Source organism: Heterodontus francisci, chromosome 1 (assembly GCF_036365525.1).
Source record: "Heterodontus francisci isolate sHetFra1 chromosome 1, sHetFra1.hap1, whole genome shotgun sequence".
Lineage (NCBI taxonomy): Eukaryota > Metazoa > Chordata > Chondrichthyes > Heterodontiformes > Heterodontidae > Heterodontus > Heterodontus francisci.
This window is the reverse complement of record NC_090371.1, coordinates 127,438,762-127,453,313: the sequence shown is the minus strand read 5'-3', so window position 1 is coordinate 127,453,313 and position 14,552 is coordinate 127,438,762. Positions and strand designations below refer to the sequence as shown.

Below are 14,552 nucleotides of genomic sequence, written 5' to 3'. Positions count from 1 at the left end.
CGTTGGCATTTGTGTGGCGCAAATGTCGCAAGCCTGAATATTGTCCAAGCTTTGCTGCATGTGGCATGAACTGCTTTAGTATCTGAGGAGTTACGAATAATACTGAGCATCACGCAATAATCAGCAAACATCCCCACTTCTGACCTTATGTTGGACGGAAGGTCAATGATGAAGCAGCTGAAGATGGTTGGGAATAGGACACGACGCTGAGGAACATCTGCAGCGATGTCCTGTGGCAACCATCTTCCAAACCACGACCATCTTCCTTTGTGCTAAGTATGACTACAACCAGTGGATTTTCCCCGATTCTGATTGACTTTAATTTTGTTAGGGCTTCTTGATGACACACTCGGTCAAATGCTGCCTTTATGCCAAGGGCACTCATTCTCACCTCACCTCTGGAATTTGGACCAAGGCTGTAATAAGGCCTGGCCAAACACAAACTGAGCATCGGTGAGCAGGTTATTGTTGAGTAAGTGCTGCTTGACAGCACTGTCAATGACACCTTCCATCACTTTGCTGATGATCGAGATTAGACTGATAGGGCAGTAATTGGCTGGGTTGGATTTGTCCTGCTTTTTGCAAATAGGACATATCTGGGCAATTTTCCACATTGTCCGGTACATGCCAGTGTTGTAGCTGTACTGGAACAGCTTGGCTAGGGGTTTGGCTAGTTCTGGAGCACAAATGTTTAGTACTACAGCCGAGATGCTGCCTTTGCAGTACCCAGTGCCTTCAGCCATTTCTTGATATCACCTGGAGTGTCTGATGACTGGCATCTATAATGGCGGGGACCTCAGGAGGAGGCCATGGTTGTGACTGTTTCAGCCTTGTCTTTTGTACTCATGTGCTGGGCTCAGCCATCATTGAGGATGGGATGTTTTTGGAGCATCCTCCTCTATTTGTTACAAAAACAAGAAATGCTGGATTCACTCAGCAGGTCTGGCAGCATCTGTGGAAAGAGAAGCAGAGTTAACGTTTCGGGTCAGTGACCCTTCTTCGGAAGGGTTGTTTGCTTGTCCACCAACATTCACTACCATATGTGGCAAGACTGCAGAGCTTTGATCTGATCTGTTGGTAGTGGGATCACTTAACTGTTTATCGCATGCTGCTTCCACTGTTTATCATGCATGTAATCCTGTGTTATAGCTTCACCAGGTTGGCACCTCATTTTGAGGTGTGCCTGGTGCTGCTCCTGGCATGCTCTCCTGCACTTCTTGTTTAACCAGGGTTTTTCCCCTGGCTTGATGGTAATGGTAGAGCTGAAGGATCTGCCAGGCCATAAGGTTATAGATTGTGGTACAATACAATTCTGCTGATGATGATGGCTCACAGCACCTCATGGATGCCCAGTTTTGAGCTGCTAGATCAGTTCTGAATATATCCCATTTTGCATGCTGGTATGCCACAAAATACATCATTTAGAATCATCCAGATTTATAACATCCCAAAAGGAATGCCTTCTTTCGAAGTTCAAAAGCCCCAATTTCTCCCTCCAATCTATGTTCATAGCTCGGTCCTGTAATGCTGGAGAAGGAACAATATAAATGCAAAACAAAGCAAGACACTGTGGATGCTGTAAATCTGAAAAAAACAGAAAAGGCTGGAAACACTTAGCAGGTCAGACAGCATCTGTGGAGAGAGGACCAGAGTTATTTTTTTTTCTCTGCAAATGCTGCCTGATCTGTTGAGTGTTTCCAGCATTTTCTGTTTTTATTTTATTCTGTATATATGCAAGTTGTAGTAGTTGTAATGGAGATCAATCCCATGCCTCTTCTTTGAACTACCTCCAATGGTTCCTGTGTCTTGATGATCAAAACTACTCAAGGTGAAGAGTGATCAGAAGGGTGGCACAGTGGTGCATTGGTTAGCACTGCAGCCTCACAGCTCCAGCGACCCAGGTTCAGTTCTGGGTACTGCCCGTGCAGCGTTTGCAAGTTTTCCTTGCGACTGTGTGGGTTTCTGCCAGGTCCTCTGGTTTCCTCCCACAGCCAAGGACTTGCAGGTTTATAGGTAAATTGGCCATTGCAAATTGCCCCTAGTGTAGATAGGTGGTAGGAGAATTGAGGGAAGGTGGGGATGTAGTTGGGATTAATGTAGGATTAGTATAAATGGGTGGTTGATGGTCAGCACAGACTCAGTGGGCCAAAGGGCCTGTTTCAGTGCTGTATCTCTCTATGACTCTAAAACTATAGAGTTTATCATGATTGCCTATCATTTATACTCTGCTGATTTGGCAATAGAGTTCAGAATTCTACTGCTAAATTAATTGGTGCGTCACAATATTTTGGTACATTGAGTGCCAAGTGCTAACAACCTCACTTTTAGCTATTTCAATAACATACAGAAACAACATGCCAAATAATGTCACCAATATATCGCTCCTACTACCATATTAAAGTAGTACATTTCATCTAGTGTGTTCTACCCATTACAGACTTGATTTCTTTCTAGTATGCTACAAATTCCCTTTAAATCAATCTTATCACCTGCTGTTGCCAACCTAAGCTGGCCTACCACAACTATATCACCTGAAAACTTGACCACTTTCTGAGCAGGATTTTACATTGGAGGCATGCCATCTCTTCAGGATTTTCCACCAGAAGGAAAAAGGGATGGGGCAAATAACACACCCATTGAAATATGGATGGGCATCTTGTAAAGGCATGAAAATCACAGTGTAAATTCCTGGCAGACAAGGCTGTTCTGACAGCAGTGGGGGCATTTAAAAATGAAAGGGCTGCAGCCAATTCAATTACTTAGGCTAAGGAAGGATTTCAAATAATAAGAAAATAAAAATAGTCTTAACTCTGGGCCAGTTCTGAAGCCCCCAGCCATACTACATGGATACCCAAGGACTGCTGCTAAGATTCCCCACCCACTCCAGTGCAGTGATCAGTAGAAAAGAATGGGCATCAGTTGGTTGCTAAACAGGAGGAAAAGAAAATTCTACACACTCATCACAATGCACTCACAGTTCTGTGATTCATAGCCAACTAGCCTTCAAGCATATTTGGTGTTTTGTAGATATGGCATGAAGAATTTTAATCCCATAAGTGCACTGAATAAATAAGAAACATCTTACCAAATGACCAGACATCCGATTTACTGCTGAATTTAGAAAAGTGAAAGACCTCAGGGGGCGACCATTTGACAGGAAACTTGGAGCCTGATGAACTGGTGTACTCATCATCAAGGATGTACCTAGAAAACAGACGCAAGTGCAGTTTAAACACAAGTTTAATAGATAAGAAAAATTGGAAAGGAAATCAATTACATGTCAGATCAGGTTATACTTGAAACTCAAATTATTCTTTTCCAAATTATATTTTTCCCATTTGCAGTACCTCCAAGTGCACAGTCCTGACGCTTAATATGGAAAAATACTTTTCAGTTTAGTATTGATTAAGGAAAATTATTAAGATGCGAAGAACGTTAATCTCCATGTTTTTTATAATTTCTCTGAAGTATCCACAGATCTTCTGCCTAAGTTACAGTGGATGACTAGAAGAACCCCCAGGGAAATTCAACCCCTGAATGTCCAATGAAAGACTTTATATTTGAATCTGCTCAGAACAGCTTACTAGGGAAAGTAACCAAAGTAGAATAAGTAGGTTCAAGAGGCAATTTGATTCATTTTTGAAGGGAGAAGGTATTGACGCATATGGTGACAATATGAGTTGATGGAGTTGAATCTACCACGGAAGTTTTGCTTCAAACTCATTAAAATTCTGAATATAGAGACAGTATGAGACATTATTGTGTATATTCTTAATGCACTTGCATCAGATTCCTTTGCTATTTCAAAAGAGACAGTAACCAGTTTATTTTCAATGACTATTTGTCTCCGTTTAAATAGCACAAATATGTGTTTAACATGAACATGTTAAGTATTTTATGATATAGCCACCTCGTCCTCACCAACTTTCCTGTCACAGACAAGTTGCAGCAGAAATTAGTCTGGGGTCATTTCCTGAGCGAGACTCTGCACAATCGAACAGAGAGATCCAAGTCATGCATGATGGGTCTCAGGTGTCATCTGCATGTTAGTGGTGTTCTGTCGTCACCACCACAGACAACTCACCCCCATGAGATAAATCTTTTCAGGCCATCTGCCTTGAAGCCAATGGCCCTCAGGTATGTTCCAGGAGGGAGTTGGAGCAGGCAACAAGAGGTTGGAGACAATCGGCAGGACTGGGGTAGGTGGGGCACTTCTACACTCAATACCTACCCCTCCACCACTGATGCAGTGGCTACAGTGTGTACTATCTAGAGCATGTCCTCCAGCAACTCATGAAGGTTATTTTGACAGCACTTCTCAGCTCCACAAACTCGACCACAAAGAAAGACAAGCGAAGCACTATCATGAGAACACCATCACCTCCAGGATCTCCTTTAAGTTGCACACCGTCCTGACTGTTCTTTCATTGTCACTGCATCAAAATCCTGGAATTCCCTACCTAAACAAAATTGTGGGAGCAACATGATCACAAGGTACTGCAGCAGCTCAAGGAGAAGGCCCACCATCATTTTCTCAGGGCATCGAGGAATGCACAATAAATATGGCCTTGCCAGAACGGGAAGAAGTAAAAAATATTCCATGTTGCTGTTCCTCTGCTGTTATGTTATCTGGTACAGAGGTCACTTTCTTTAGCAAAAAGCAGCAAGTGTGCAGTCATTATTTTCTACTTATAATACCTCAGAGTTGATCAGGTTACTCTTTTGAGGTGGCATGATCATGAGGCTTATAAATCTAAATTACTTTACAATAATTAGTAGTTTGCTTTTGGCACTGATGTTCCGAGCCCATAGCAGATTGCTATTATACCACAATGAACAGCTATTTCCTTCTGGTTACCCATAGCTGAAAAGCCTCTCAAGAACAAGAAGCTTTTCAAAATAACATCCGGTCTACACCTGCCTGCATCGACATCTACATTTAGACACTACATCAGAGAGTATACAAAATGTAATGATGGTATTGAGCACTGAGTGAAGGGTGCATGTATTTTATAGTGGGTAAGCAGTAATTAAAACAACAACAACTTGCATTAATAAAGCACCTTTAACAAAGTAAAATGTCCCAAAGTTCTTCACAGGAGCAATATCAAACAAAACAGACAGGCAGCCAATGAGTAACATGGGTAGCACTAGCTGCAACCATTTGAGTGAGGTCCCAGCATGAACTTAATATGCTTCCTGTGACTACATGAACAGGCACATACATCATGAGTGTGCCTCCAGCCCACACGTTTTCGGCAAGCTTGAATTTCTGGGCCATTGTTTTGCAAATTATTTTTGACCAATAGACTTTTAGTAATATTAATAGCTATAAAGCATGCAAGCAACCTGGAGGGTTACAAACTCTTTTGCTCATTTGAAAAGTAAGCAACTAGTTTATTTATAATTGACATTTTTGTGTGTTGATAATTCACCGTATTAAGTATTATTTCCAACCATTCATTATTGCTAGGTGAGCATGCAGTAATTCCATTATAATTATTCATCATTAAGCAAGGATAAAATTATATGATAAATGCATCGCCCAACGACACTAATGAAAAAACAAGAGTTGAATTCCATTTTACGAATTATCTAGAAAACAAATATATGGAAGAGAACAACAATCTCATCTCATGCTTCAGATGACTTCAAAATTACTTCATTTCTGCAATTTATGATAACCTTGTTGATGGTACTCCATAACAAAGGCTCCAGCAGGACCCCAAGTATATTAATCAGTGTCTGTTCACATTCAATTAACAATGGTAATCTAATAGAAATTTTAAATTAAATTTAGAATTCCATATCTGAGAAAAAAGTTACCTTGCCATTCCAAAATCAGATACTTTCACCACATTCTGGTCACTCACTAAACAGTTTCTGGCAGCCTAATTATAAGAAGCAATAACAAGGTCATAGATTAATTCCATGTTGATTAACAGATTTATGCTTTGTTAAGGTAGTTAACTCTGTATTATGACAGCTACTATGACACTTAGATATGATGGTTTAACATTTCATCCAAAAGACTGCACCTCTAACAATTCAAAACTCCTTCAGCACTGCAGTGAAGTGTTAGCTGAGATTATGCACAGATGTTTTGGAATGGAGCATGAACCCACTGACCTACAGGCATGTCAACTGTACCTGAAAGGAGAAACTAGGTTGGTATTGGGTATTTTTTTAAAGAACAGTGGACCTGAAACTGGTTTTGTATTTTTTCATACACCTACAACTCAATATTTGCAGCAGAGAGAACAGACTTAAGCTACAATTTTATAGTTTCTGGCATAGTTACAGATATCAATTAAGTATCATTCATAGAATTATAAGTTGATTTCTGAAAAACACATGCCAAAGGCATCATTTAAATGCTGCATAAAATGACCAAGAAATATTTAAATACTGAAGGGTTCATTCCTTGTGTTTTACAGCTAAAATAGACTTTAATTTTTTTTTTAAAACAACTTTTTGAAATGGACAGCTGTTCTCATTTCAGGAAAGGTATTCTTATTTTTCCTTTGAGAAAATCTCAAAGTGTACACTTATATACCACTGTAAGTCATATGTTTGCTGGAGCTGCAACTTAAATACAAATGAGGAATTTGGAATCTTATCATATCGATATTTTCCTGAAATAATGCTGTACTGCAAGCTATGGGTGTGCATAACTGAACTTTTATTTAATATTTTGCATGTTTAACATGAAGGGTGATCAAGGACATTTGGGTCATATTTTCCTGTTCCTATACCCCAGTGTATTGTATATCCTGGGCACAAAGGAAAACAGATGTCCAGAAGGGAGCTCAGCTGAATTCCCACCCATTTAAATTAATGGATGGGAAATCAGCAAGAGGACCTCGCTCACAGACATGCGATTCTCCTCACCTGATTTTGTTCTTTGTGCTTTGCTTGCCTGGATGGTATAATATGCCAGGTGTAGGACCAGGAAAATCTATCTGAATGCTGTTTACAGTTGCAAGTTCAATATTAATATAACCCATTAGATACTGTTGTGCTCTTCTTTCTCATAGCTAAACAAATTCAGTGCTTCTTCAAGCACTCAGTACTGCCAAACCTTTACAAAGTTCTGGGGTTTGTCTTTAGTGTAACAGTAATTTTATTGATCCATTGGGATCGGCTGTGATTATTTGTAGTCACAGTTGACAAGAAGCATAAAAACAGACCTAAAATGTCCAATTCCTGTCATTTGGAATTTAAATACGAAGTTAATACTGATTGAAATACTGCAAGGGAGCTTTGGTCTGTGCCTGGCCCATGCTATACCTCACTGCAGTGGCTAGATGCATGGCAGATGCTGGTTGCCCCAACTGGAACATGTATTCATTCACCAACACTAGAATTCCTCACCTCAATGTGTGACCAAAAGTATAAGGAACAAAACGTAACTGGGCACGTACAATTTGGAAAATACCAAAAGAATCTTTGGGCAGAATTTTCACTGCGAGGCAAGTGGGCACGAAAATTCACACTGTTGGCTGGAGAACAGGTTTGCCAGCACCATCCCGCCCCTTTCCTGGTGGTAGAAGGGCTACATCCTCGCAAGTAGCAGGTAGTCAATTAAGACCATTTATCAGAGGCTGACTGGAATTTTCCAGTTGACCTCCAGGCCCTCCGCCATGTGGGGAACAGGCCAGCTCCCTGGACGTAGCGTCCAGGCAACAGACTGGTGGCCCAACACAGCAGGCAATCTATGAGACCCCTCCTGCCTACCTGGCCACAGCTGTGGTCACAGGCTGCCCTGTGGAGGGGTTTCCCCTCCCCAATGGTAGCCCAGCAGCTGTGGCCATATTTTAATTTGAAAATGTTTAAAGTTGCTGAGAGGGTGCCTCAAGATGGAGGTGTCCTCTCTCTCCCTTGCCTGAAATGGCAGGCTTCATCTCCTTCTGTGCTGGCCCTCCATCTTCGAGAGCCCTACGGATGGCGAGCACACCCTTTGACCACTAATTGGCCAATTCAGGGAAAAATCATTGATGGGCGACTGTTTACCACACAGTGTGAGGTCGGGACCCACCATTTGACAACGGGTCCCAATCCAACAGGCAAAATCCTGCCTCTTGTCACTTCCCTTCACTATTCACCCTGCAATATTAGCATATGAACTTATTAACATATCTGTATACATGAGTTCTAGCAGAGTCTTGAACTGTTAATGTGCTGAAATACTATAATAACAAAGCACAATTTCACCCCCTATGTGTCTGTGTAGTAGTACTGACGATAATTTCACCTGTAAATGATTTGAAAATATATTAGTTTAGATCTGGGCATGATCCTGGGCCTTCATAATTGACAGCACAGTATGACACATACAGAATTGCCTAAAGCTGAGTGTCATTGTAACAATTGCTGATATTCTACAGATTCCATCCCAACAAACTGCAGGTGTATACTCCTGTGCTGCATTTTGACTGTAGCAAGAAAGCTTACCAAGTCCCGGTGGATGAAATGGTTCCGCTCAAGGTATTCCATCCCTTCACACACATCCTCACAAATACCCAATAAGGTATCTTTATGGAACCGGCCTTGTCTCTGTCGTAAATAATTGAGCAGACAGCCATTTTCCATGAATTCAGTAACTATACAGATTGGACGTTTTTGGGTGCAAACCCCATAAAGTTGAACTAAATTAGAATGAGATAATCTCCTGAGGAAAGAAAAGAGTATTGATTTAATGTCACTTTGAGCAGAATATGCCAGTATTGAATTAGGAATAATTATAGAGTTCATGGACTCTTTTTGGCTTGTGAATTTAAATTGGACCAGTCTATCCAATCTGTTTTATATTTATCCCAAGTGAGATCAGTGTGGGAGCAGATATTACTGAGGCCACATAAATCTGTATATATTCAATTGATGAGACTCTGTGTGATCAAGCAAGTCACTACAAATGCTGAAAGCTATCAAATATCCAAAAATAGCACAGTTACATTTAATATATTGATACAAAATAGACTTGAGTCTTGCTTCATACAGTGTGGAAACCAAATAAAAGCTCCTTGAGTTGCCAGCTCACTGTTATCTTCACTCTAGTCTTTGAACAATGTATCTCCTTCACAATTCCCATAATTAGTCTGTTACAAACCTTTCTGCTATGAGGCAGTTTTCCTCTTCAATTACATTGCATTGGGGGCATTAATGATGTGCAGGGTGGTGGAAATTTGGTCAATTCCTTTCACTTCCAGATTTTCCACCAGAAATGAAAGCAGATATTGAATACAGCGGTCCCAATATGAGTGAGTGTATTCAAGGTTGCTGGCAATGATGGAGTGTCACCATACATTACAATTACTGTCATTACTTGTAGTGTAATCCAGATGTTAATAATGCCAGCATGTTAATGGTCTCCAGTGTTGCAAAAGGCCAATGGAATGTTTTACATTTTAAATCCTTCCTCAAGGATTAGAATAATTCACATAAGCTCCATTCATTCCTCCAGTCTGTGATTTTTAAATTTTAGGGACAAAGGTCCCTCCTCTGGAGCAACCAGCCCTTTTTAAACTCCAGAAACAGCTTTCATGGCAAAGGTGGGAATATCACTGGAAGCACACCTGAAAAATGCAAATTGGCTGACCTTAGGAAGTTGTCCATGGTCAACAGCACAAAATTCATGTAGATGGAGGTTCTGCCCTACCACAATTACCCTGATGCAGTAAAGGGAAAACTCCTTGTCTATGTCTTCCTTTCTTTTACACACACATATCCCTGAATTTTGCTATACAACCAACAGCACTTACATCATGACCTTAGCTTCCTCTATAAAATCCTCTTCTGACATCGCACCTTCAGAAACAGTTTTGATTGCTACTTTATGTGTAGCTCTCCATTTTCCTAGACGGACCACCCCAAACTGTCCACTGCCCAGCTCTTTCATGAAAGTCAACTCAGATGTGTTGATCTCCCATTTTTCTGTGAAAAAAATCAACTTTAAGTCATTCATCAACTAGCTACAACTTTATAGAGTGTGTCTAAATGAAAATGGCACAGGACATCATCCTATATGCATTAATAAAATAATGTAATTGGAATGTGACTACTTGAAATAATCAAACACAATCAGCAAATGAGACAAGAAAGGCTTAGAAAGACACTGAACAGCAGCGAATTTGCAGTAGAAGATGCTGAGGCTGAGCTCAAGGGGTGAATTTCCATGCAATGTTTCCCCACTTATCCACTGGAAAAGCCACAGCTTTTTCACCAAAGTTAAGGCAGATGAGCCAGAGAATCCAAGAGGAAATTCACCCTCCAAGCTTTGAATACCACCCTCAAGAAAATTTTCCAGAATAATCTCCATGAAAGTTAAAAGAGCAGTTTTTCCTTTTCCTTCCAGCTGAGTGTATTGGATCATCTCAGTGGGGAGGAACACACACCCACTAGAAAGCTGACACAGGCTTCCTGTCCATTGCAGCCTCCTGTATAAGTGTGCTATCCGAGGGCTGATTATTGAGGTGGAGATATGCCAAAAGACTATCTGTGAGTAACATTACAGGCGATCAGCTAGTAAATATTTAAATCTTAATTTTTTTTAACAAGACACCTTTTCGTACTTACTATCTCAATGGAAAAGGAAGTGAGATGTTAGATCTGTATATACAGTGATATATAATAACATACAGTACCATAGCTGAAGCCAGCTGTTGCCGGGACGCATCTTCCCATTAGTCCAACAGGATAGCGAAATCTTGTGACAAGGCCTAGGCAATGTTATGGAATAGAAGGTATAAATGTGCAAAGATTATTATTGTACCAATCTTATTTATTTCTGTTCATCATCATGCTCAGATTTATGTAAAGCTTGTTTGTGTAAAATGCAATTAAAATAATAACATTGTCTGTTCTAGCCAAACCCAGCTATATTCAGTTTTTGTATAGTTATGGTTCATTACTGCAGTATCTTACAGCATATGAAGTCACCATGATTAAACAAAACGAAATAGCATTCTGTAGAATGTTCCAAAGTGCTTCACAGCCAATCAATTACTTTTTAAATTCTTATTACTTTTGTCCTGAGGATGTGGGTGATGTAGCACCGACAATATTTATTGCCCATCTTTCAGTTGCGCTGACGGCATTAAGAATCAAGCACAGTCTGTGAATGGTGTCCCATGTAGGCCAAGTTGGGTAGGGGTAGCAGACCTGTGCACTGAAGCATGAAGCGATTGGGTTTTTATGATAATCCAGAAGACTTCATGGTGTATTTGTAATTCAAGCCCACAAATTACTACTTTTATTGAATTCAATTTCCCAATTTTCTATAGTGAGATTATGAACTCCTGATGTCTGGATTACTAGTCTATTCTACTATTGCTCTGTGGGCCAACATGGCAGCCAGCATGCAACAGCATGATCCCACAAACAGCAACGCGAAAGCTGACTATTGTATTGAAGGATAATGTTGGCCAGGACACAGGTAGAATTACACTGCTCTTATTTGAATAGTGTCATGTGATCTTTGGCACCCACCTGAACTGAGCTTCAATTCAACTCCCTCAGTATCACACTGAAGTGTTAACCTAGATTATGTCCTCAGGTCTCTGAGAAGGCCTAGAACTCTCAACTTACTGACGTAGAGTCCTACCACTGAGACAAGCAGATTCTCCTTACATCAGCTTCTAATTTGGAAATGGTTTTAGCATAGATTCAAAGGTGGGTTACATTATATGTCAAGCGTTTGCATGCAATACAACAGCATGACACATCAAGTAAGGGTTATAGAATGATGTCAATCTGAAGAAATACCAAATAAAAATTGTACTTTGATTCATGTCTTTGATAATCCTTTTGGGGTGCAGTTTTTACGTTTGCTTGGATGATTGTGATAAAAGATGTAAATTGGGATAAGATTCCATGATTTTATGACATTAGTCATAAAGAATAAATTTTCATCCACAGCATTTTACATGGTGGGACTCCGTAATGGAAATTCAGATGTGTTCCAATGATTTTCCAACCATTAACTTTAATAGAAAGAAAAATGTGAATTTTATATCACCTTTCATGACCTCAAGACATCCCGAAGCACTTCACAGCCAATTAAGTATTTCAAAGTGTATTCATTACTGTAATGTACCAGATATTTCTGTTATAGTACTTAGTGTATTTAAGCAGAACATGCTAATAAAATATTTCGTGGCCGAAACCACTCCGTCAGCCAATGACCTCGGCTTCAGGGAAGCCTCATATTTTGCACCCAAGCAGTGGGCGCCCACATCATTATTGTAGTAGCTAAAGGAAATCCACCAGAAAAGCAGCAGTTTGGATAGTCAGAAGCTTTTTCCCAGGGTGGAAGAGTCAGTTACTAGGGGACATAGATTTAAGGTGAGAGGGGCAAAGTTTAGAGGGGATGTGCGAGGCAAGTTCTTTACACAGAGGGTGGTGAGTGCCTGGAACTTTCTGCTGGGGGAGGTGGTGGAAGCAGGTATGTTAGCAACGTTTAAGAGGCATCTTGACAAATACATGAATAGGATGGGAGTAGAGGGATACAGTCCCCGGAAGTGCAGAAGGTTTTAGTTTAGACAGGCATCAAGATTGGCGCAGGCTTGGAGGGTCGAATGGCCTGTTCCTGTGCTGTACTGTTCTTTATTCTTTGTTCTTTGACATGCCACTCGCTAACCAAGTGGGATGTCACTGAGCTCCATCCATGCAATGCTTTATGCACAGCACTATTGAGGAAAATCTTCCCATAATATTTCTAATTAAGTAATATAATTGTTTCCAAATTTGTCAAACAAGTGATTTAGATTTTGGAAAACTATTTCAGGTTTCCTCTTGTTTTAAAAATAACAGAGCTTTTAAAATATCAGTTAGTTTTGTATGGAAAACAACCTGCAGATCAACACAGACCTGATTTTTGAATGATCGAATACCCAAGGACAGCAGTAGGAAAAAGACTTGCATTTACATCACGCCTTGCTTCACATACCACAAATTACTTTGAAGTGCAGAGATTGTTGTTATGTAGGCAAATACAGCAGCCATTTTGAACATGGCATCATTGCAAACAACAATGAGATGACTGACCATGTAATATGAGAATTGGCAGTGTTGGTTGAGACAGGAATGTTGCCCAGGATAACTGCTTGCTGTTCTTCACAAACAGCCATGAAATTCATAATATCCATCTGAATAATGGAACCAGGAAGGCACAGCCTTAGTTTAATGACTCACCTAAAGGTTGGCACCTCCAGCAGTGCAGTACTGCATCAGCACTGCACTGATGTGTCAGTTTGAATTTTGAGCTCAAACTCCTGGCATGGAGCTCACAGCCTTTTAACCCAAAGGTAAAAGTGCTACTAATTTTGCCAAGTTGACACTTGACATAGTCATTATGGAGACTGATGTAATTAGGGCTTCAGTTTTTTATCACATCTATTACTGATTAGGACTCTTGTACCATCTAGATACAAAATTTAAAAAGTACCTGCAACCCACACTTAACCAAGTTTTGTATTTCAAATATTTTGGTAGAATTATATTTACGCTGTACCATACCTGCTGCGTTGTGTTCATGATACTCGATAAGTTCAGGGATGGTATCAAATAGGTGTTTTTCTGCCACATAGTACTGTCTCTTTGATGTCTGCGTCTGTTTTATGTGGTAGTGTCTGACTGATCCATTTTGATCACTGTAGGAATATATCAGGATCCATAACTATAACTGACTTATTGAAATATTCCTTCATTCTTACAGCTTTTGATCATCTATTTTCTTACTGGAAGCAACGCAACCAAAGGGAAAAAGTTGCCATGAGTTACAACAACATCATTGCTGACCTCTCATATTACCATATTTTCTACCACAAAGTGCTATATACTTGTCTAGTAGCAAAAATCAATAAAATAAACTGTCAAAAAAAATCTTTTGCTTTCTTACGAGTTAATGATTCTGAAATTTCTACGTCAATGGATTGTGGTTTTTGTGTCACATCACCACAGAAATTGTAGTTTAATTGTGTTTTCAAATCATCCACTTTACAGCAAATCAATCTTTGGCAAGATATGTGAGACCACTCAAGCAACTAGTCTCAAAGTCTGGATTTCACACAGGCTACAGCATAAATTATAATATACACTTGGATTCCTTATCATGTTGAAAAGTCTTAAGTGAATTATTTGGAGATACAACAGTTATTAAGTAAGCAAATAGCTCGAGTAGAACTGAAGCTGATGTAAAACTGTCTTTTTAAACTTTAAAATGAAACTGTAATAAAGAAGGCGAATATTATACTTGACAACAGTTTTTAAATATGCATAAAAAAATTAACAGGACATTCAGAAATAAGTTGAGCTCTGTTTTGTGTATATGTTTTAAGCATGCACCGAGCTCTATTTCACCTTATTAGAGTGTGGGTGAAGTCAGCATGTTACTCAAAATGGATGTCTTTTATTTAGAGATACAGCACTGAAACAGGCCCTTTGGCCCACCGAGTCTGTGCTGACCAAGAACCACCCATTTATACTAACCCCACAGTAATCCCATATTCCCTACCACCTACCTACACGAGGGGCAATTTATAATGACCAATTAT

General features: G+C 39.9%; 1 protein-coding gene across 4 annotated transcripts in view; it reads right to left on the bottom strand.

Moving 5' to 3' along the window:
- The window catches only part of txk (TXK tyrosine kinase), an 89,867-nt gene that overhangs the window by 9,469 nt on the left and 65,846 nt on the right, over nt 1-14,552 (bottom strand). For all 4 annotated transcript variants that reach the window (XM_068035870.1, XM_068035884.1, XM_068035879.1 and 1 more), the window contains exons 8-13: nt 13,516-13,649; nt 10,644-10,718; nt 9,762-9,933; nt 8,455-8,671; nt 5,827-5,891; nt 3,086-3,204 (exon numbers count right to left, since the gene is read on the bottom strand). In XM_068035870.1, coding sequence (XP_067891971.1) covers nt 3,086-3,204; nt 5,827-5,891; nt 8,455-8,671; nt 9,762-9,933; nt 10,644-10,718; nt 13,516-13,649 — 782 coding nt within the window. The remainder of the gene's footprint in view (nt 1-3,085; nt 3,205-5,826; nt 5,892-8,454; nt 8,672-9,761; nt 9,934-10,643; nt 10,719-13,515; nt 13,650-14,552) is intronic.